This window comes from Lissotriton helveticus, chromosome 11, assembly GCF_964261635.1.
Source record: "Lissotriton helveticus chromosome 11, aLisHel1.1, whole genome shotgun sequence".
Lineage (NCBI taxonomy): Eukaryota > Metazoa > Chordata > Amphibia > Caudata > Salamandridae > Lissotriton > Lissotriton helveticus.
In genome coordinates this window covers 445,212,501-445,234,701 of record NC_136072.1, presented here as the reverse complement: position 1 = coordinate 445,234,701, position 22,201 = coordinate 445,212,501, and the positions used below count along the sequence as shown (strand labels likewise).

General features: G+C 38.7%; 1 protein-coding gene across 1 annotated transcript in view; it reads left to right on the top strand.

The window, feature by feature from the left end:
• LOC144792860 (dehydrogenase/reductase SDR family member 12-like) overlaps positions 1–22,201 on the top strand; it is a 290,090-nt gene that overhangs the window by 104,704 nt on the left and 163,185 nt on the right. Inside the window, exon 5 of the mRNA XM_078668054.1 lies at positions 659–740. Within this exon, the coding sequence (XP_078524180.1) occupies positions 659–740 (82 nt within the window). The remainder of the gene's footprint in view (positions 1–658; positions 741–22,201) is intronic.

Sequence of the window (22,201 nt, the reverse complement as noted above, 5' to 3'; positions counted from 1 at the left end):
TCAGGTCTCGGTCCACCTTCCACTTTCTCTCCCCCGCCAGCTCCGTCCCGGTTGAAATACTGTATGTTCGGGGGCCAATGTTATGAATTACAGCCACACAGGATTAAGGAAGTCTTTTGCCAGTAAAACTCCCTGAAGTATAATCAGGGAGCACTGTGATTTCCCAGTGACATGCCAAAATATAACCCTTAGATAGCCCAAAGAAGCTCTTGCTCAATGGAAGGCCTATGGTGTTCCTCCCGTAGCCAACACAGACATCTTCCCCCGCTACCTGTGGCCGTCAGCAGGTAAGAATGCTTATGTGGCTCTCCTTTCACAGCCATGTGCGATTACTTTATGTAATTCTTACCCATCCTGGTATTACTGGATGCTGATACATTATCTGATCATTGAACAATGAAGGCTTTAATCTCCAAAGATGTTTGTACTTCTTTCATGTGTTTTTTCTTTGTGGATGTGAGTTTGACATTATTCCAAGGGTTTGTCTTTATTTGCGAAGGGAGAGAAAACACTGTTTGCAGAATATATTTTTTGTCTAATTGGGTGTCTGTGAATGACCTCAATAGTATATGTTGGACTGATGTGAAATATTTAGGATGCACTAAAACATTGCTGTATGGGATGTTGCAGTTAACTTTCTGATTATTTTTTCTTTCAGATAAACAATGCTGGGTGCATGGTCCATCCCCGCCAAGTCACAAAAGAGGGATTTGAAGTAAACTTTGCAACCAACACTCTAGGTAAGAATATATTGTTCACTAAGGTTTGGCAAACACCCACTAGACACCATTCAATAGAAAATGGTGTCAGATCTCATCATGTTATTTTTTTTAAATGTTCTGTTTTTTTACAATCTTTAAATTTGTTCTAGTGCATGGAGTCCTTTTACAGATATTGTATGCTGTAATGTTACATGGGAGTCATTTTTATTTGGAAAGATGGTGTGAACAGTGCTGGATGGGAACGCTTGTCTATGTAGGTAAACCCCCAGAAACTCACCAAGAGAGGGGGCATTTTGCAGTTTTGGTCATGTTGTCCAGCAGTACCTACACTATCTGGTCCTTTTATGACTATTTACTCCTTAATTTACAATCCGCATGAGCAACGAAGAGTGCCAGGAGTTACCTAAATATGCATGGGGTTGGAGAGTGCTTTGAAGCATGTGGGGAACTCCCCTTTTATAAACAGCCAAAGGGGTGGAGATGGATGTGGCTGACAGGATGTGAGTGATCTCACACATTGATGGTGGTCGATTGTGTTAGATGAGTCCACAACTGTGCTAGCCATTGTACTATAGAGTGCTGGCAAATACACATCAATTATATTTTTTAAGGCACAGGTCAGGCGGGAGGCTCAAAAACATCACAAAGCATCAGCTGGGAAGAAGTTACTTATTCTGCATTTAAAATATGCATTCATAGCACCTAATATTTAAGCTTCAAACTGCAGCCTATAAAACAGGCCTCTACTATGTGTCACTGAGAAATCCTCTGATGCAGCTGTTGTTTGTATTTTATTATCTGTTATTTTGCTATAGCTATTGGTGTCATCTTCTCACATATTTAGTGATGTGGAAACATCAGCACAGTGAGAGAGACTTTTTTGCATCCACAGGCACTACTTTTGACCCAGACGCCACCATTGCAAAGCAACACTTATTTAACAGCGTCACCCCTAAGAGAGATGCGTATGGGGGATGTTCTGACTCTTCCATTACAGATTTTCCTGCATTTCCACATGGTTTCATTCTGCTCTAAAAACGACTGTGTCTTGTTTTATATTCCACTTCTGCAGGCATTGAGTGGAGAGTGGGCTCAATAGGGAGGTTGGCTGATTGGAAACTAACTTTCAGAAAAGAAATCTCTGTTTGAGATTGGGAGCAGATGTACTTATCCTAAGGTTCCAAATCTGCAAAGATCCATTTAGAAATGCACATAGTGTGTGTGTGTATATATATACCGATAGAAATATACTTCAAACATCTCACTAACCAACGACTGAGCCAGGAAAGTGCAACTCGCGAGTCTAGAGTCCTTCAAGAACCCATCACAGCACTGATTTCAGGGTCACCACTGCCTTGCAAGCAATCCTTAATTTATGTAGGTCTGTTGGTTATACTTTTCAAACCAAACCTTTTTCAGCAGCTATATCTTATCATGAAATATGCTTAATGCTATTAGTTAATCCCTGGAGCCACCGTCTGATGTGTATCGAGAGTGACCCATGGGAAGCTCTACCGTGTTGATGCTTAGAAATGCGCCTGCATAAATATTCCATCAGTCAAGTACCCAACTCTGAAGTACAGTCCACTAGACCATTCTTTTTGAAATGGCTATGTGGATTAAGATATTTTTTTTAACTTTTTATTTGAATTGGTATACACCTCAGTGGAATCCAAATAACCATTGTTCATTCAGCAAAGGATGTCTAAGATAGGATATTAAGGCTTCCAATCAATATAATTAAAAGTACAGCGAGAGTATTATGAAATTGACCTGGCAGTTAAATGCTCTTTACAACTTGCATAGGTTTATTGGTTGCAAGTACACACCATCAATGGCAATCATTATAACCATGTCCTATAGCTCTGGCACCTCCATTCCGGTCGGAGGCATTCTGTACATAGGCCAATGACATTTCAAGATTCTATTCATAAACCATTCCAGACATCACCAGATTAAACACAGAACATGTTAAACCAATGAATGAGAAACTGCGAGTTAAACATATCCTCCTGAATCATAATCACACCCTTAATATTGGTGCTGTTTTATAACATTCTGAATCTCCAAACATGCTTTGGCTACATTTACTGAATTAAATATCATAAATAATAAGGCCAATGTAAATAACTCACATAATCTGAAGAACTCTAATCTGGTGAAAGGAATTTGGAAAAGGGAAATGGGACTAGGTAAAAATGAAGCCTTGTTTCCTTTATGGTACAAAGCCATACACTACTTAGGAAGCAGAACAAAACTGACTAATGTAATTTAGAAATTAGGTCACCATGTACAAGAGTCACAAATCTATAATTTATCCTTGCGTCCAATCAGGATACATAAATTTAGGGCTGCCTGTTCCTTTAAGGGAAGAGGACAGTATCGTGACTAATTGCAGATGACACACTTTGATTCTGTATATCTCTTTTTTATTTTCCTTCAAATACCATTAAAGCCAAATTTGACATACACTGGTGAAGTGTTGTCTTGTTTTGTTCACAGCATGAAAAATCATATCTGTGAAATTTAGTATCAGCGCAAAAAAAAAACCAACAAAAAACACACATATGCCAAGCCATCAGATATACGCGCTGTATATCAAGCACAAAAAGCATAGACAAAACAATAACATATGTAAATAAGCGGTAACACACAACACTATTGCATGCACTTTTATGCACTGTGAACCTGCAGCCCAAAACAGAATATTCAGGCCTGCTTAATTTGTCAGGCTTAAAATCCTCACCCTCCTTTTGACAGCAGATCACCAGTTAGTGGACATTTGGCTGTCAAAACACAACTAACTGTGTCGCTTCTGACACACAGGACCAGCAGGAACAATTCATAAAAGGATAAAATGCAAAAATATGTAAAACGCACGAACATTTCTGCACATAACACACAAAATATCAACTGTAACAACCATCTTTTGAAAACATGCTAAACCTTTTTAACTTTCCAAAAACTTTTTCACAGACACTCTGCGTGTCCCGTGCGCCAACACCCTTTGAGGCCCTGCTTTTCCAAGCAATAATTTCTCCATCTCTTTACACTTACTCCTATCCTACCTCACTGACCTTAAGGTCAAAATCTGCCTTGCGGGCTCCTCAGCCCTCTATCTCTTCCTCACTCTAAGGCTGAAAAAAAGACAAAAACCTTCCCAACTCTTTCTAACCTGCAATAACCAACCCTATTTAAAAACACATGATATATATATTACTCCTGTTAGGGGCTACAATTTATTACTATACTTAGATTATTAAAATAGTTACTGTGAATAATTCGCAGAACATAATAACACACATACCAGTTTTTAGAACAAATGCTTGTTTGCAATGGTACTCATTTCATCAATCTTAAATGGATGAAGGTCTCAGTTAGGTCCAGCAAAAGTTAAAACCTTCCACCCTGATATTAAACTCAAACCTCTGCACCAGGCACATTGGCTCACTGACCTATTTAAAAGGAAACCTAAATGGGAACAACCTGCAAATTTGTATTATACCTAAATGTATGCATTTACTGAAGGCTAAGGCACTTTAAAGCTATTGTAAATGGCAAAAATGCCCAAATTGTACCCAAATTCGACTTTGATATTTGGGGCACTTAAAAATAAATATCCTATAATAACGTTACATATTAATCATCCTCAGAATGTTCTTTACAAATTGCAGAGATTGGACATTAGACATATCTCCTGCAAATCCTGAGAAAAATGAGTTTTTCACGCCTGCGTCAAGTGAAATTCTATATGCTAATGTCCTCATTATGCAGTATACCATACCTTAAATTAAATTATAATGCTAGGAGGTCACAGTATAAGTATTAAGCTTCATGAATAGTAAAAAACAAATTTTGTAGCACTTATTTTTATAACCCAATCATTTTTGATAATTCCACATAATAAGGCTCTGTAATTCCTCGAATCTGACTTCATTTTCTTTCTTTTTTTATTTTCTCTGTGCCATGTAGACCGACGAACAAAGTGGCCTGGCCTCCCCAGGTCATGTACACATTAACCAGATTAAACTGTAAGAAACTAACTTCTTCACCCAAAACTGACCTGCAAAACCAATTTCCCTGATTGATCTTTATCTGAGATTGCCAATCAATGTTCAAGACATCGTTAACTTTTTAGTTTCCTTGCACTTGCCCTATCTTGTTTCAGCATCTGTTACAGTTTCTTTCTTTTTAAATGTTTCTTCACTACATGGGTTAATTATTACTTAGGAACTGAGCCAAGAATATGCTTAGAGAAATGCTTAAAGAGAGGAAAAACCCTTAATTAAAATGTCTTCCTATAATACAAAATAATAAACCTTAGTTTTGAAACCTTTTTAAAACAACATTCTGAAATGCAAAGTTTCACCTGTGCAACTGAGGGGAAAATCCTGACTGAATAAATATTCCTGTTTATTTAGCTTGTCTCTAAGTGTTTGTAACATGAGCAGCTGGCAGTCTTTTTCAAACTAAAACATATCAATGCGTGTTCTATATTATTTTGAGTTCAGCAGGAATTTACTTCAGCTGATCTGTTTGCCTGTTAATACCTAACACAATGTATCTAAGGAAAATGCTGTAAGTTTATTTTTATTTTTTTTGCAAAACACCCAATTTCGTTTTTGGGGGCTTTTTATTCCTAGTGAATGTGAATTTACATTTTAGTTTTTAAATATTTAGACATCTTGCTTAATAGACTGAAAACATCAAGAAAACACACAAACACACATTTGAGCTCATTTCAGACATAAACAGAAAGGGGTCAAACACTCAGGACACACAATACGGCGCGCTTTTAGCCATGCATTTCGTGAATAGCGCCATCGCTATTCACTTACAGAAATTGCACTAATGGGAAAACCACATAGACATTTAAACACACATTTAACCCACATATCAATACTCAGGACAGAAATAAAGGACAGCCCACAGACTGTACTTAAACCAAACCATTTGTAAGTACTAGTTGTAAGTCATATTTACAAGAAACGCTTCTCAATTGTGTTCCAAAAGACTGCAAGAACAGCCCAACAGACTGATGTATGTCCAAGAAGCGAAAATACAATCAATTCACTAGCTTTGACTAGCAGAACACCAAAAATCGCTCTGCATATCTTCATTCATAAAATTGCACAGAACAAAAGATCCTTGTATGTATTATATCCATATTTTTATTCCCTGGGGATACAAAATCACCAAGGAAGAAATATGTTTGTAAATCTAAACCTATTTAGATATTCCCTCTAGGGAAGACGGCTAATTTACTTCACATCACAACATGGTACCTTCCAAATAAAGCAACACATTCTTCTTATGTGAGCTTTCAAACAGGCATGCCCAAAATATTGCAAAATATACACTATTATAATCAAAATAGTGCTTAATGTACTTTTCGTACGTGCACCGTTCAACTAAACCAAATAGAGAAAATTCTCCTCATTACCTGTCTACACAAATTGCAATTTGCATATACAAACCTATACAAATCCAAAAGTTGGCCAACACAAATTCCAAAGTTCCAAAGCTACAGTAAGCGTTACTAAACTACCTTATTCTTCCAAAGCTACAGTAAGGGTTACTAAACTACCTTACTCTTCCCAATCAAAAAGGTTATCCAAATTCTAACTGCCAAGTTCTAAATGACCTAACGGTCGCTTTGTTTTTTTTTTAATACTCACGCCAAAAAGGTTCTCAGTCAGGAGTGACATCATGTGGAGGATCAAAATCAGGAAGAGCAGAAATACACTGGGCTGCAGAGACGAAGAATCCCCAGAATCCCTGTGCACAGAGTACCTTCTTAGTAGAATCCTGTCTTGTCCTCCTCAGTAGCTTTCTGTCTCCTGACAAGATCACTCCCACAGAAAGTCACTTCTCTGATGAGGCCCGCGTTGGCCGCGCCATCTGAAGAACTGAAATCTTCATTCTCAGGGGTCTCACTAATACAAAAGAACTTGGCACAGAAGCTGAAATATGAAAAGACATCTTTATTAAACTTAATAAGTGAGGCCACGTCACACAGAAGCCGTAGCAACTGAATGAGGTAGTCGAAAGAATACAGAACACAGAGGTCTTTTATATGCTTAGGATTTACAAACTCAGCATAAAAGAAAGGGGCAGTCCTAGCTTCTGCAAGCATACAAAATACCTAATATGGACATACAAGATCTGCAAAATATTACCCAATAGAAAAACATCATGTAACCAGAATGTCCCCCTCCTTACATCGTGTTTCTGCCCAACCCATAAGTCAATCAATTACAGCACTTATAGGTCAATCGGGATTGGCAGAACATGTCTGTATGCAGTTAGGCCAGCTAGTGTCTGAGATTGCTTTCAAAGCAAGGACAGAGGGGGGTTTTCTACACGTTGAGTCCAAAGGGCAGAAACACTTCATGAATAGAGCAGTCTGTGTAAAGGCAACACAAATCCATGACAAATGTAAGATGGAATCAAAATTAAAGAACCTCAGACCTCCCTTTTGCCATTACACAGGCAAATCCTAAAATTATTTTGCAAACATTATGTATTTCAGTGACTAATGACAATGCCAATAAAACAATAAGAATCAGTCTCCAAACACCAATTCTATGCAATCGCACGGGAAATACCCAGAGTCCGTCGAAGCCTCTTCTGGCAGGCTTCTATTGTCCATCAAATCCTGTTTCTGTTGTTTTCTTTCGCATGGGCCTCTTCATTCAGGCCTTTCATGAAAATGATGTTACTCAGTATCCGTTGGAGTGCCTTCCTGGCAAACACTCACAGCTCACTTGAAAGTCTCAATGTCTCAATGCAGTTCACCAATATTTCCTGTGCTGCAGGCACTACAGATAGTGTGCTCTTCATTGATCAAGGGCACAGATCATCTCATGCAGACCCAAGTACTATTAATCGGGGAAGAGCAACAGACTGTCACTCTCAGCAACACTTTCAGGCTCCAACACTCTCTATTCAGTGTCAGAGGATGCTCGGGCTGCTCTTTCATGGGCACCATAATGTAGTGCCTTTTGCCAATCTCAAATCCTCCGGTGCACTGCACTTCCGTTGGAGCAAAGGAAAAGGGGTTGTGTGGCCAAAACTCAGGCCAAGGGGCTCAAGGGACTGCACACTGTCAGAGGTTAACCAGCACATGACAGGTGGGTGGAAAACTGAAGCCTCAAACAACAAGAATCCTTCTGTTTCGCTCTTTGCACTGAAATTCTGGTTCTGTGGCAAAACCAGATCCTCCTTCTTTTCTGATGTTCAACGCCTTCTGATGAAGCAAGTACAATACGTTGGAGATATCACTGATGGCACGCTGGCGATCGCTGTCTGGGTGCTGGGACTGTAGGGCCAAGGTTTGTAGCCCTCATCTGCAGCTGACACTGATGAGAATTAGAACTCATCTTTATCACCGTTCTGCAGGGTATCATTCTTCCTTTGACTCTGGAAGATCCCGCAGAACCTAGTGACGTAGGAAATGTGATACAGTTGTTTCCTTCAATTTAAGTACAAAAACAGTTCATTGTATAACAAGGGGACTTCAAGCAAGTGGCCTACAATCTTTAAAGGAGTGGCCATACGTCATGGGACATTTCTGGTCTAGAACACACTGTCATTCTCAAAGGCAATACAAAGACAAAGGCAGTAGGCAAAACAGTGCCTCTAGCCTCTTTAATTGGGTTTCCATGTGAGAGCATATCCTCTACCATCTAAGGGTAGATAGCGACATGGGAATAATATCTGAATGGATGTCCTCACACATAGTGGCATTGTCTAATGGGGCAAACACATTTTTTTTCTAAATGATTACATATAGGTGTTCCTAAATTCCTTATCTAGACCACCTCAAAAGAGAGATCACATAATACATATTATCAGGGACATGTAGATACCTCCCTTTAATAATTGTGCAGCAGGTGGACTATGCAATACAAAAGCTAATGATCAAAATATGGAAACAAAAGACAAGAACTAGAGAGTCCTGGTATTTCCATTATTTAAAATACATCTGGTCCATCAAAATTAAAGCAGCAGAAAAAAGGATCTAAAAACCAAATTAGAATAGGCATTGAATTTGTCATATTCAAAAAAACGTAAGGTGTCTCCTATTGAGGTGGAAAACTTGTCTTACTATAGTATTGAGTCAGTTAACCAGTCCATCACTACCCTAACAGTCAGACTAGAAAACATCAGAGTAGGCCTAAAGAAAATTTTTGAAAACCAGACTGGTCATACAAAAGGGAATTATACATAATATGGGGTCTCTGGTACATTACTGCAGTCCGGAAGTGTGAACCTGAGCAATACACCAACTGGTAAAAGGAATTTGGAAAAGGGAAATGGGACTAGGTAAAAATGAAGCCTTGTTTCCTTTATGGTACAAAGCCATACACTACTTAGGAAGCAGAACACAACTGACTAATGTAATATAGAAATTAGGTCACCATGCACAAGAGTCACAAATCTATAATTTATCCTTACGTCCAATCAGGATACATAAATTTAGGGCTGCCTGTTCCTTTAAGGGAAGAGGACAGTATCGTGACTAATTGCAGATGACACACTTTGATTCTGTATATCTCTTTTTTATTTTCCTTCAAATACCATTAAAGCCAAATTTGACATACACTGGTGAAGTGTTGTCTTGTTTTGTTCACAGCATGAACAATCATATCTGTGAAATTTAATATCGGCGCAAAAAAAAAACAACAAAAAACACACATATGCCAAGCCATCAGATATACGCGCTGTATATCAAGCACAAAAAGCATAGACAAAACAATAGCATATGTAAATAAGCGGTAACACACAACACTATTGCATGCACTTTTATGCACTGTGAACCTGCAGCCCAAAACAGAATATTCAGGCCTGCTTAATTTGTCAGGCTTAAAATCCTCACCCTCCTTTTGACAGCAGATCACCAGTTAGTGGACATTTGACTGTCAAAACACAACTAACTGTGTCGCTTCTGACACACAGGACCAGCAGGAACAATTCATAAAAGGATAAAATGCAAAAATATGTAAAACGCACGAACATTTCTGCACATAACACACAAAATATCAACTGTAACAACCATCTTTTGAAAACATGCTAAACCGTTTTAACTTTCCAAAAACTTTTTCACAGACACTCTGCGTGTCCCGTGCGCCAACACCCTTTGAGGCCCTGCTTTTCCAAGCAATAATTTCTCCATCTCTTTACACTTACTCCTATCCTACCTCACTGACCTTAAGGTCAAAATCTGCCTTGCGGGCTCCTCAGCCCTCTATCTCTTCCTCACTCTAAGGCTGCAAAAAAGACAAAAACCTTCCCAACTCTTTCTAACCTGCAATAACCAACCCTATTTAAAACACATGATATATATATTACTCCTGTTAGGGGCTACACTTTATTACTATACTTAGATTATTAAAATAGTTACTGTGAATAATTCGCAGAACATAATAACACACATACCAGTTTTTAGAACAAATGCTTGTTTGCAATGGTACTCATTTCATCAATCTTAAATGGATGAAGGTCTCAATTGGGTCCAGCAAAAGTTAAACCTTCCACCCTGATATTAAACTCAAACCTCTGCACCAGGCACATTGGCTCACTGACCTATTTAAAAGGAAACCCAAATGGGAACAACCTGCAAATTTGTATTATACCTAAATGTATGCACTTACTGAAGGCTAAGGCACTTTAAAGCTATTGTAAATGGCAAAAATGCCCAAATTGTACCCAAATTCGACTTTGATATTTGGGGCACTTAAAAATAAATATCCTATAATAATGTTACATATTAATCATCCTCAGAATGTTCTTTACAAATTGCAGAGATTGGACATCAGACATATCTCCTGCAAATCCTGAGAAAAATGAGTTTTTCACGCCTGCGTCAAGTGAAATTCTATATGCTAATGTCCTCATTATGCAGTATACCATACCTTAAATTAAATTATAATGCTAGGAGGTCACAGTATAAATATTAAGCTTCATGAATAGTAAAAAACGAATTTTGTAGCACTTATTTTTATAACCCAATCATTTTTGATAATTCCACATAATAAGGCTCTGTAATTCCTCGAATCTGACTTCATTTTCTTTCTTTTTTTATTTTCTCTGTGCCATGTAGACCGAAGAACAAAGTGGCCTGGCCTCCCCAGGTCATGTACACATTAACCAGATTAAACTGTAAGAAACTAACTTCTTCACCCGAAACTGACCGGCAAAACCAATTTCCCTGATTGATCTTTATCTGAGATTGCCAATCAATGTTCAAGACATCGTTAACTTTTTAGTTTCCTTGCACTTGCCCTATCTTGTTTCAGCATCTGTTACGGTTTCTTTCTTTTTAAATGTTTCTTCACTACATGGGTTAATTATTACTTAGGAACTGAGCCAAGAATATGCTTAGAGAAATGCTTAAAGAGAGGAAAAACCCTTAATTAAAATGTCTTCCTATAATACAAAATAATAAACCTTAGTTTTGAAACCTTTTTAAAACAACATTTTGAAATGCAAAGTTTCACCTGTGCAACTGAGGGGAAAATCCTGACTGAATAAATATTCCTGTTTATTTAGCTTGTCTCTAAGTGTTTGTAACATGAGCAGCTGGCAGTCTTTTTCAAACTAAAACATATCAATGCGTGTTCTATATTATTTTGAGTTCAGCAGGAATTTACTTCAGCTGATCTGTTTGCCTGTTAATACCTAACACAATGTATCTAAGGAAAATGCTGTAAGTTTATTTTATTTTTTTTGCAAAACACCCAATTTCGTTTTTGGGGGCTTTTTATTCCTAGTGAATGTGAATTTACATTTTAGTTTTTAAATATTTAGACATCTTGCTTAATAGACTGAAAACATCAAGAAAAAACACAAACACACATTTGAGCTCATTTCAGACATAAACAGAAAGGGGTCAAACACTCAGGACACACAATACGGCGCGCTTTTAGCCATGCATTTCGTGAATAGCGCCATCGCTATTCACTTACAGGAATTGCACTAATGGGAAAACCACATAGACATTTAAACACACATTTAACCCACATATCAATACTCAGGACAGAAATAAAGGACAGCCCACAGACTGTACTTAAACCAAACCAACGCTTCTCAATTGTGTTCCAAAAGACTGCAAGAACAGCCCAACAGACTGATGTATGTCCAAGAAGCGAAAATACACTCCATTCACTAGCTTTGACTAGCAGAACACCAAAAATCGCTCTGCATATCTTCATTCATAAAATCGCACAGAACAAAGGATCCTTGTATGTATTATATCCATATTTTTATTCCCTGGGGATACAAAATCACCAAGGAAGAAATATGTTTGTAAATCTAAACCTATTTAGATATTCCCTCTAGGGAAGCCGGCTAATTTACTTCACATCACAACATGGTACCTTCCAAATAAAGCAACACATTCTTCTTATGTGAGCTTTCAAACAGGCATGCCCAAAATATTGCAAAATATACAATATTATAATCAAAATAGTGCTTAATGTACTTTTCGTACGTGCACCGTTCAACTAAACCAAATAGAGAAATTTCTCCTCATTACCTGTCTACACAAATTGCAATTTGCATATACAAACCTATACAAATCCAAAAGTTGGCCAACACAAATTCCAAAGTTCCAAAGCTACAGTAAGCGTTACTAAACTACCTTACTCTTCCAAAGCTACAGTAAGGGTTACTAAACTACCTTACTCTTCCCAATCAAAAAGGTTATCCAAATTCTAACTGCCAAGTTCTAAATGACCTAACGGTCGCTTTGTTTTTTTTTTTAATACTCACGCCGAAAAGGTTCTCAGTCAGGAGTGACATCATGTGGAGGATCAAAATCAGGAAGAGCAGAAATACACTGGGCTGCAGAGACGAAGAATCCCCAGAATCCCTGTGCAAAGAGTACCTTCTTAGTAGAATCCTGTCTTGTCCTCCTCAGTAGCTTTCTGTCTCCTGACAAGATCACTCCCACAGAAAGTCACTTCTCTGATGAGGCCCGCGTTGGCCGCGCCATCTGAAGAACTGAAATCTTCATTCTCAGGGGTCTCACTAATACAAAAGAACTTGGCACAGAAGCTGAAATATGAAAAGACATCTTTATTAAACTTAATAAGCGAGGCCACGTCACACAGAAGCCGTAGCAACTGAATGAGGTAGTCTAAAGAATACAGAACACAGAGGTCTTTTATATGCTTAGGATTTACAAACTCAGCATAAAAGAAAGGGGCAGTCCTAGCTTCTGCAAGCATACAAAATACCTAATATGGACATACAAGATCTGCAAAATATTAGCCAATAGAAAAACATCATGTAACCAGAATGTCCCCCTTACGTCGTGTTTCTGCCCAACCCATAAGTCAATCAATTACAGCACTTATAGGTCAATCAGGATTGGCAGAACATGTCTGTATGCAGTTAGGCCAGCTAGTGTCTGAGATTGCTTTCAAAGCACGGACAGAGGGGGGTTTTCTACACGTTGAGTCCAAAGGGCAGAAACACTTCATGAATAGAGCAGTCTGTGTAAAGGCAACACAAATCCATGACAAATGTAAGATGGAATCAAAATTAAAGAACCTCAGACCCCCCTTTTGCCATTACACAGGCAAATCCTAAAATTATTTTGCAAACATTATGTATTTCAGTGACTATTGACAATGCCAATAAAACAATAAGAATCAGTCTCCAAACACCAATTCTATGCAATCGCACGGGAAATACCCAGAGTCTGTCGAAGCCTCTTCTGGCAGGCTTCTATTGTCCATCAAATCCTGTTTCTGTTGTTTTCTTTCGCATGGGCCTCTTCATTCAGGCCTTTCATGAAAATGATGTTACTCAGTATCCGTTGGAGTGCCTTCCTGGCAAACACTCACAGCTCACTTGAAAGTCTCAATGTCTCAATGCAGTTCACCAATATTTCCTGTGCTGCAGGTACTACAGATAGTGTGCTCTTCATTGATCAAGGGCACAGATCATCTCATGCAGACCCAAGTACTATTAATCGGGAAGAGCAACAGACTGTCACTCTCAGCAACACTTTCAGGCTCCAACACTCTCTATTCAGTGTCAGAGGATGCTGGTGCTGCTCTTTCATGGGCACCATAATGTAGTGCCTTTTGCCAATCTCAAATCCTCCGGTGCACTGCACTTCCGTTGGAGCAAAGGAAAAGGGGTTGTGTGGCCAAAACTCAGGCCAAGGGGCTCAAGGGACTGCACACTGTCAGAGGTTAACCAGCACATGACAGGTGGGTGGAAAACTGAAGCCTCAAACAACAAGAATCCTTCTCTTTCGCTCTTTGCACTGAAATTCTGATTCTGTGGCAAAACCAGATCCTCCTTCTTTTCTGATGTTCAACGCCTTCTGATGAAGCAAGTACAATACGTTGGAGATATCACTGATGGCACGCTGGCGATCGCTGTCTGGGTGCTGGGACTGTAGGGCCAAGGTTTCTAGCCCTCATCTGTAGCTGACACTGATGAGAATTAGAACTCATCTTTATCACCGTTCTGCAGGGTATCATTCTTCCTTTGACTCTGGAAGATCCCGCAGAACCTAGTGACGTAGGAAATGTGACACAGTTGTTTCCTTCAATTTAAGTACAAAAACAGTTCATTGTATAACAAAGGGACTTCAAGCAAGTGGCCTACAATCTTTAAAGGAGTGGCCACACGTCATGGGACATTTCTGGTCTAGAACACACTGTCATTCTCAAAGGCAATACAAAGACAAAGGCAGTAGGCAAAACAGTGCCTCTAGCCTCTTTAATTGGGTTTCCATGTGAGAGCATATCCTCTACCATCTAAGGGTAGATAGCGACATGGGAATAATATCTGAATGGATGTCCTCACACATAGTGGCATTGTCTAATGGGGCAAACACATTTTATTTCTAAATGATTACATATAGGTGTTCCTAAATTCCTTATCTAGAGCACCTCAAAAGAGAGATCACATAATACATATTATCAGGGACATGTAGATACCTCCCTTTAATAATTGTGCATCAGGTGGACTATGCAATACAAAAGCTAATGATCAAAATGTGGAAACAAAAGACAAGAACTAGAGAGTCCTGGTATTTCCATTATTTAAAATACATCTGGTCCATCAAAATTAAAGCAGCAGAAAAAAGGAACTAAAAACCAAGTTAGAATAGGAATTGAATTTGTCATATTCAAAAAAAACGTAAGGTGTCTCCTATTGAGGAGGAAAACTTGTCTTACTATAGTATTGAGTCAGTTAACCATTCCATCACTACCCTAACAGTCAGACTGGAAAACATCAGAGTAGGCCTAAAGAAAATTTTTGAAAACCAGACTGGTCATACAAAAGGGAATTATACATAATATGGGGTCTCTGGTACATTACTGCAGTCCGGAAGTGTGAACCTGAGCAATACACCAACTGGTAAAAGGAATTTGGAAAAGGGAAATGGGACTAGGTAAAAATGAAGCCTTGTTTCCTTTATGGTACAAAGCCATACACTACTTAGGAAGCAGAACAAAACTGACTAATGTAATATAGAAATTAGGTCACCATGTACAAGAGTCACAAATCTATAATTTATCCTTACGTCCAATCAGGATACATAAATTTAGGGCTGCCTGTTCCTTTAAGGGAAGAGGACAGTATCGTGACTAATTGCAGATGACACACTTTGATTCTGTATATCTCTTTTTTATTTTCCTTCAAATACCATTAAAGCCAAATGTGACATACACTGGTGAAGTGTTGTCTTGTTTTGTTCACAGCATGAAAAATCATATCTGTGAAATTTAGTGTCGGCGCAAAAAAAAAACAACAAAAAACACACATATGCCAAGCCATCAGATATACGCGCTGTATATCAAGCACAAAAAGCATAGACAAAACAATAGCATATGTAAATAAGCGGTAACACACAACACTATTGCATGCACTTTTATGCACTGTGAACCTGCAGCCCAAAACAGAATATTCAGGCCTGCTTAATTTGTCAGGCTTAAAATCCTCACCCTCCTTTTGACAGCAGATCACCAGTTAGTGGACATTTGGCTGTCAAAACACAACTAACTGTGTCGCTTCTGACACACAGGACCAGCAGGAACAATTCATAAAAGGATAAAATGCAAAAATATGTAAAACGCACGAACATTTCTGCACATAACACACAAAATATCAACTGTAACAACCATCTTTTGAAAACATGCTAAACCTTTTTAACTTTCCAAAAACTTTTCCACAGACACTCTGCGTGTCCCGTGCGCCAACACCCTTTGAGGCCCTGCTTTTCCAAGCAATAGTTTCTCCATCTCGTTACACTTACTCCTATCCTACCTCACTGACCTTAAGGTCAAAATCTGCCTTGCGGGCTCCTCAGCCCTCTATCTCTTCCTCACTCTAAGGCTGAAAAAAAGACAAAAACCTTCCCAACTCTTTCTAACCTGCAATAACCAACCCTATTTAAAAACACATGATATATATATTACTCCTGTTAGGGGCTACAATTAATTACTATACTTAGATTATTAAAACAGTTACTGTGAATAATTCGCAGAACATAATAACACACATACCAGTTTTTAGAACAAATGCTTGTTTGCAATGGTACTCATTTCATCAATCTTAAATGGATGAAGGTCTCAGTTAGGTCCAGCAAAAGTTAAAACCTTCCACCCTGATATTAATTTCAAACCTCTGCACCAGGCACATTGGCTCACTGACCTATTTAAAAGGAAACCCAAATGGGAACAATCTGCAAATTTGTATTATACCTAAATGTATGCATTTACTGAAGCCTAAAGCACTTTAAAGCTATTGTAAATGGCAAAAATGCCCAAATTGTACCCAAATTCGACTTTGATATTTGGGGCACTTAAAAATAAATATCCTATAATAATATTACATATTAATCATCCTCAGAATGTTCTTTACAAATTGCAGAGACTGGACATTAGACATATCTCCTGCAAATCCTGAGAAAAATGAGTTTTTTACACCTGCGTCAAGTGAAATTCTGTATGCTAATGTCCTCATTATGCAGTATACCATACCTTAAATTAAATTATAATGCTAGGAGGTCACAGTATAAGTATTAAGCTTCATGAATAGTAAAAAACGAATGTTGTAGCACTTATTTTTATAACCCAATCATTTTTGATAATTCCACATATTAAGGCTCTGTAATTCCTCGAATCTGACTTCATTTTCTTTTTTTTAATTTTCTCTGTGCCACGTAGGCCGACGAACAAAGTGGCCTGGCCTCCCCAGGTCATGTACACATTAACCAGAATAAACTGTAAGAAACTAACTTCTTCACTCGAAACTGACCTGCAAAACCAATTTCCCTGATTGATCTTTATCTGAGATTGCCAATCAATGTTCAAGACATCGTTAACTTTTTAGTTTCCTTGCACTTGTCCTATCTTGTTTCAGCATCTGTTACGGTTTCTTTCTTTTTAATTTTTTCTTCACTACATGGGTTAATTATTACTTAGGAACTGAGCCAAGAATATGCTTAGAGAAATGCTTAAAGAGCGGAAAAACCCTTAATTAAAATGTCTTCCTATAATACAAAATAATAAACCTTAGTTTTGAAACCTTTTTAAAACAACATTCTGAAATGCAAAGTTTCACCTGTGCAACTGAGGGGAAAATACTGACTGAATAAATATTCCTGTTTATTTAGCTTGTCTCTAAGTGTTTGTAACATGAGCAGCTGGCAGTCTTTTTCAAACTAAAACATATCAATGTGTGTTCTATATTATTTTGAGTTCAGCAGGAATTTACTTCAGCTGATCTGTTTGCCTATTAATACCTAACACAATGTATCAAAGGAAAATGCTGTAAGTTTATTTATTTTTTTTGCAAAACACCCAATTTCGTTTTTGGGGGCTTTTTATTCCTAGTGAATGTGAATTTACATTTTAGTTTTTAAATATTTAGACATCTTGCTTAATAGACTGAAAACATCAAGAAAAAACACAAACACACATTTGAGCTCATTTCAGACATAAACAGAAAGGGGTCAAACACTCAGGACACACAATACGGCGCGCTTTTAGCCATGCATTTCGTGAATAGCGCCAGCGCTATTCACTTACAGAAATTGCACTAATGGGAAAACCACATAGACATTTAAACACGCATTTAACCTACATATCAATGCTCAGGACAGAAATAAAGGACAGCCCACAGACTGTACTTAAACCAAACCATTTGTAAATACTAGTTGTAAGTCATATTTACAAGAAACGCTTCTCAATTGTGTTCCAAAAGACTGCAAAAACAGCCCAAGAGACTGATGTATGTCCAAGAAGCGAAAATACACTCCATTCACTAGCTTTGACTAGCAGAACACCAAAAATCGCTCTGCATATCTTCATTCATAAAATTGCACAGAACAAAGGATCCTTGTATGTATTATATCCATATTTTAATTCCCTGGGGATACAAAATCACCAAGGAAGAAATATGTTTGTAAATCTAAACCTATTTAGATATTCCCTCTAGGGAAGCCGGCTAATTTACTTCACATCACAACATGGTACCTTCCAAATGAAGCAACACATTCTTCTTATGTGAGATTTCAAACAAGCATGCCCCAAATATTGCAAAATATACAATATTATAATCAAAATAGTGCTTAATGTACTTTTCGTACGTGCACCGTTCAACTAAACCAAATAGAGAAAATTCTCCTCATTACCTGTCTACACAAATTGCAATTTGCATATACAAACCTATACAAATCCAAAAGTTGGCCAACACAAATTCCAAAGTTCCAAAGCTACAGTAAGCGTTACTAAACTACCTTACTCTTCCAAAGCTACAGTAAGGGTTACTAAACTACCTTACTCTTCCCACTCAAAAAGGTTATCCAAATTCTAACTGCTAAGTTCTAAATGACCTAACGGTCGCTTTGTTTTTTTTTTAATACTCACGCCAAAAAGGTTCTCAGTCAGGAGTGACATCATGTGGAGGATCAAAATCAGGAAGAGCAGAAATACACTGGGCTGCAGAGACGAAGAATCCCCAGAATCCCTGTGCACAGAGTACCTTCTTAGTAGAATCCTGTCTTGTCCTCCTCAGTAGCTTTCTGTCTCCTGACAAGATCACTCCCACAGAAAGTCACTTCTCTGATGAGGCCCGCGTTGGCCGCGCCATCTGAAGAACTGAAATCTTCATTCTCAGGGGTCTCACTAATACAAAAGAACTTGGCACAGAAGCTGAAATATGAAAAGACATCTTTATTAAACTTAATAAGTGAGGCCACGTCACACAGAAGCCGTAGCAACTGAATGAAGTAGTCTAAAGAATACAGAACACAGAGGTCTTTTATATGCTTAGGATTTACAAACTCAGCATAAAAGAAAGGGGCAGTCCTAGCTTCTGCAAGCATACAAAATACCTAATATGGACATACAAGATCTGCAAAATATTAGCCAATAGAAAAACATCATGTAACCAGAATGTCCCCCTTACGTCGTGTTTCTGCCCAACCCATAAGTCAATCAATTACAGCACTTATAGGTCAATCAGTAATGGCAGAACATGTCTGTATGCAGTTAGGCCAGCTAGTGTCTGAGATTGCTTTCAAAGCAAGGACAGAGGGGGGTTTTCTACACGTTGCAGTCCAAAGGGCAGAAACACTTCATGAATAGAGCAGTCTGTGTAAAGGCAACACAAATTGATGACAAATGTAAGATGGAATCAAAATTAAAGAACCTCAAATCCATCTTAAAAACATGAGCTGCAAACAATGCATCACATTAACACAAAAGGTTATTTCGACTAAAGAGTTCTTCAAGGGGTTACATGACGATGCCGTTAACAGGGTTGGGAGTGTGTTTGGATTCTTATATAAAATGAAGACGAACCCTAACATACCAGCCTGTGTCATGCTTCATCATAGGGTTGTCTTATCCGCCTGACAGTCTGTTAATGGGTTGGATGGGCTCATTACTATTACAGAGAGCACTTTAGTGGTTGCAATAAATTCACCTACTTATGAGCTGAGCGATCCACAGAACATGTTAAAAATCCCTTACAGTAAGCCTGTCACATAGGTTTATTCCAGGATCATTAGAGTTGGATATTAAAAACAAAAGGCAGGGATTATAGGGGTAGTAACAGCTCCCAACTTTCTTAGATAGACCAATTTCAGCCTGTGCTGAGGCCCACTCGGTGTCCGGGGCCTTCTTCAGGACCAAATCCCTGATTCACAAACCCACATACAGACTCATGCACTTGCATTAATTTATGGCTTGGGCATGTGGTGCTCCCTTGTGAATGTGTCACTTTCCGCCGCGGTTGTTACTTCGAGTCTGTGTAGGTTAGGTGTATTATCCTTGTTGCATTTGCCATGAAACTAAGAGCAAACAGTTGTTAAATAGTTCCTTTATCAGTGGCAACGCCAGACATACTTCAGATCCTCAACAGTAAAAATGTGTGCCCTTATAAAATATTTATGTTTGCTGGTATCCTAAGAAGAACGTGTTCCTACTTCTACTGAAATATGCCAAAAATATTTTGCAGTTATCGGGTGCTCTCACTACAATTCTATCTTACATCAGCATCTCAATAGAGGGAACGTAAAATGAATCACAGCACTTTTGGTCGAATGAAATCCATCACGGATGTGAGCGCACACCTCTGTGCTGGTGTGTGAACAGGGCCGGACTGGGACTTGAAACATCCCTGGCAAAAATGATAAATTCAGCCCTCATGTGCAGAAGTGCTAATGCGCACTGGAACCAGAGCAATTCTTTAAAGTTTCCGCCAGGATCGCATAACGTGGACCACAGCCCCTGGAGGCCGTAACCAGCCTCCAAGTGTCAAAACCGTCCTTTTGGAGCTCCAGCGTGCTAGGGGATTGCCCACTTGCCCTGCTGGCTAGTCCGGCCACATGTGTAAAACGTATTTACGGAAATAAAGTATCATCAAATATACCTAGTGCCTCTACATTGGTATCGGGTCCAGGAAACCATGTGTTCCAAAAAATCACTCATTGTGCTCTCTGGGTACCATAATGTGAAGCTTATTTACACAGCATCACCAGTAAAGATCAAGTTGTAAGTAAACAAAACTATGTACAAGGCCCTATCTGTCTGAAATAACTGGTCAACAAAGACCTGCACTCACGCATGGAACACATAAGTCACCAGTAACTCTCTTAAAAGCACATTTGGCACTCACTCATACATGAGACATAGTTACGTCCTTTCCGTCTCTCCGATTGGGCAGTTGCAACTCATTCCTTTTTGGCAGTAGATACCCCTAAGTGTCTTGTACTTAATCTGGTGACATAGACTATCAGACGTTAGGCAGGAAGGGATCACTTAAGCATATGTGAGACACTGTAAGGGTACAATTAAATAGGATGGCTTATGTTGAAGCACAAAAAAAGTGATGGATGGCATGCTTGAATTAATCTGAGCCATAATTATTTTGCAAACCATGCCACCTCAGCTCGGACCTAACCATATGCAAATCAGTTTTTACCCTGCTCTAATCGAACGGGACAGGGCGAACTACCAGGTCAGGTCCTACATGAACCTGAACACAAGCATCCGAGGACTGGTTTCGCTCAGTTTAGGGCTCATCAGTTAGGTATGGCTTGTTTCCAGTGACACAGTGTGCTCGGGACCCACGTCAAATACTCAGAAGCACACCCAGAAGAATTAAAGCTAATGAACAGATTGTAACTATGTGACATCCTGAATATGCGAATGGTAGCAGAAACTAGAGTAGTAACATTGTTTCATGCATGTCATTCTGATCCACACTCAACGGGAGGGACTGAGGTAAGATTGGTGTTTTTATACTACTGCTGCCTTACTCACCTCCACAGTGTTGCTTTTGATTTCTGGTCCCCCAGACAAGTGCAGAAATAGCTGCAGCAGCAACTGAGTGGAACTGCAAACAGCAATGAGTTATTAGCATTCTGTCAACATATCATGAAGACCGAATATCCACAGAGTACAGATGTCACACAGCAGTGGTCCGACTGCACGTTTAAATGCACTGCTGTGTTATGTGGCCTTTAGAATTAATGGGGTAACCCTGTAACCCTCAGAACCTGGGCGGGTATTTAAACAAACAATAATGGTTCTGTTGGGAGGAAAATATAATTTAGCAAGGTCTTTCAACCTGTAATGTGACTCGTGTGTCCCGGGTGGGGTATATACGTTATAGTATAAATCATTAGACACTGATCCCAAGTGGATGAGAAAGTACTTATTTACTTAGCCACTTTCTCAATGTTGAAATACTTCAAATATTGATTATAATGTCCATAACAAATACATACATTACATACGATGCTCTACAAAAGTGTTGTGTGAAAATTGACACAAAAATACAAAAACACAATTACATACAAATTACAAATATTCAAGGTTGTCGAATATAAATACAATAGTCTATTTGGACAGCCTTGATTTCTTCAAATGTTATCCGTCCGGTGCCCGTCAGCCGACTGGGTCCCCCGGTGGCAGGTGGCTTACTGCACCTGTATT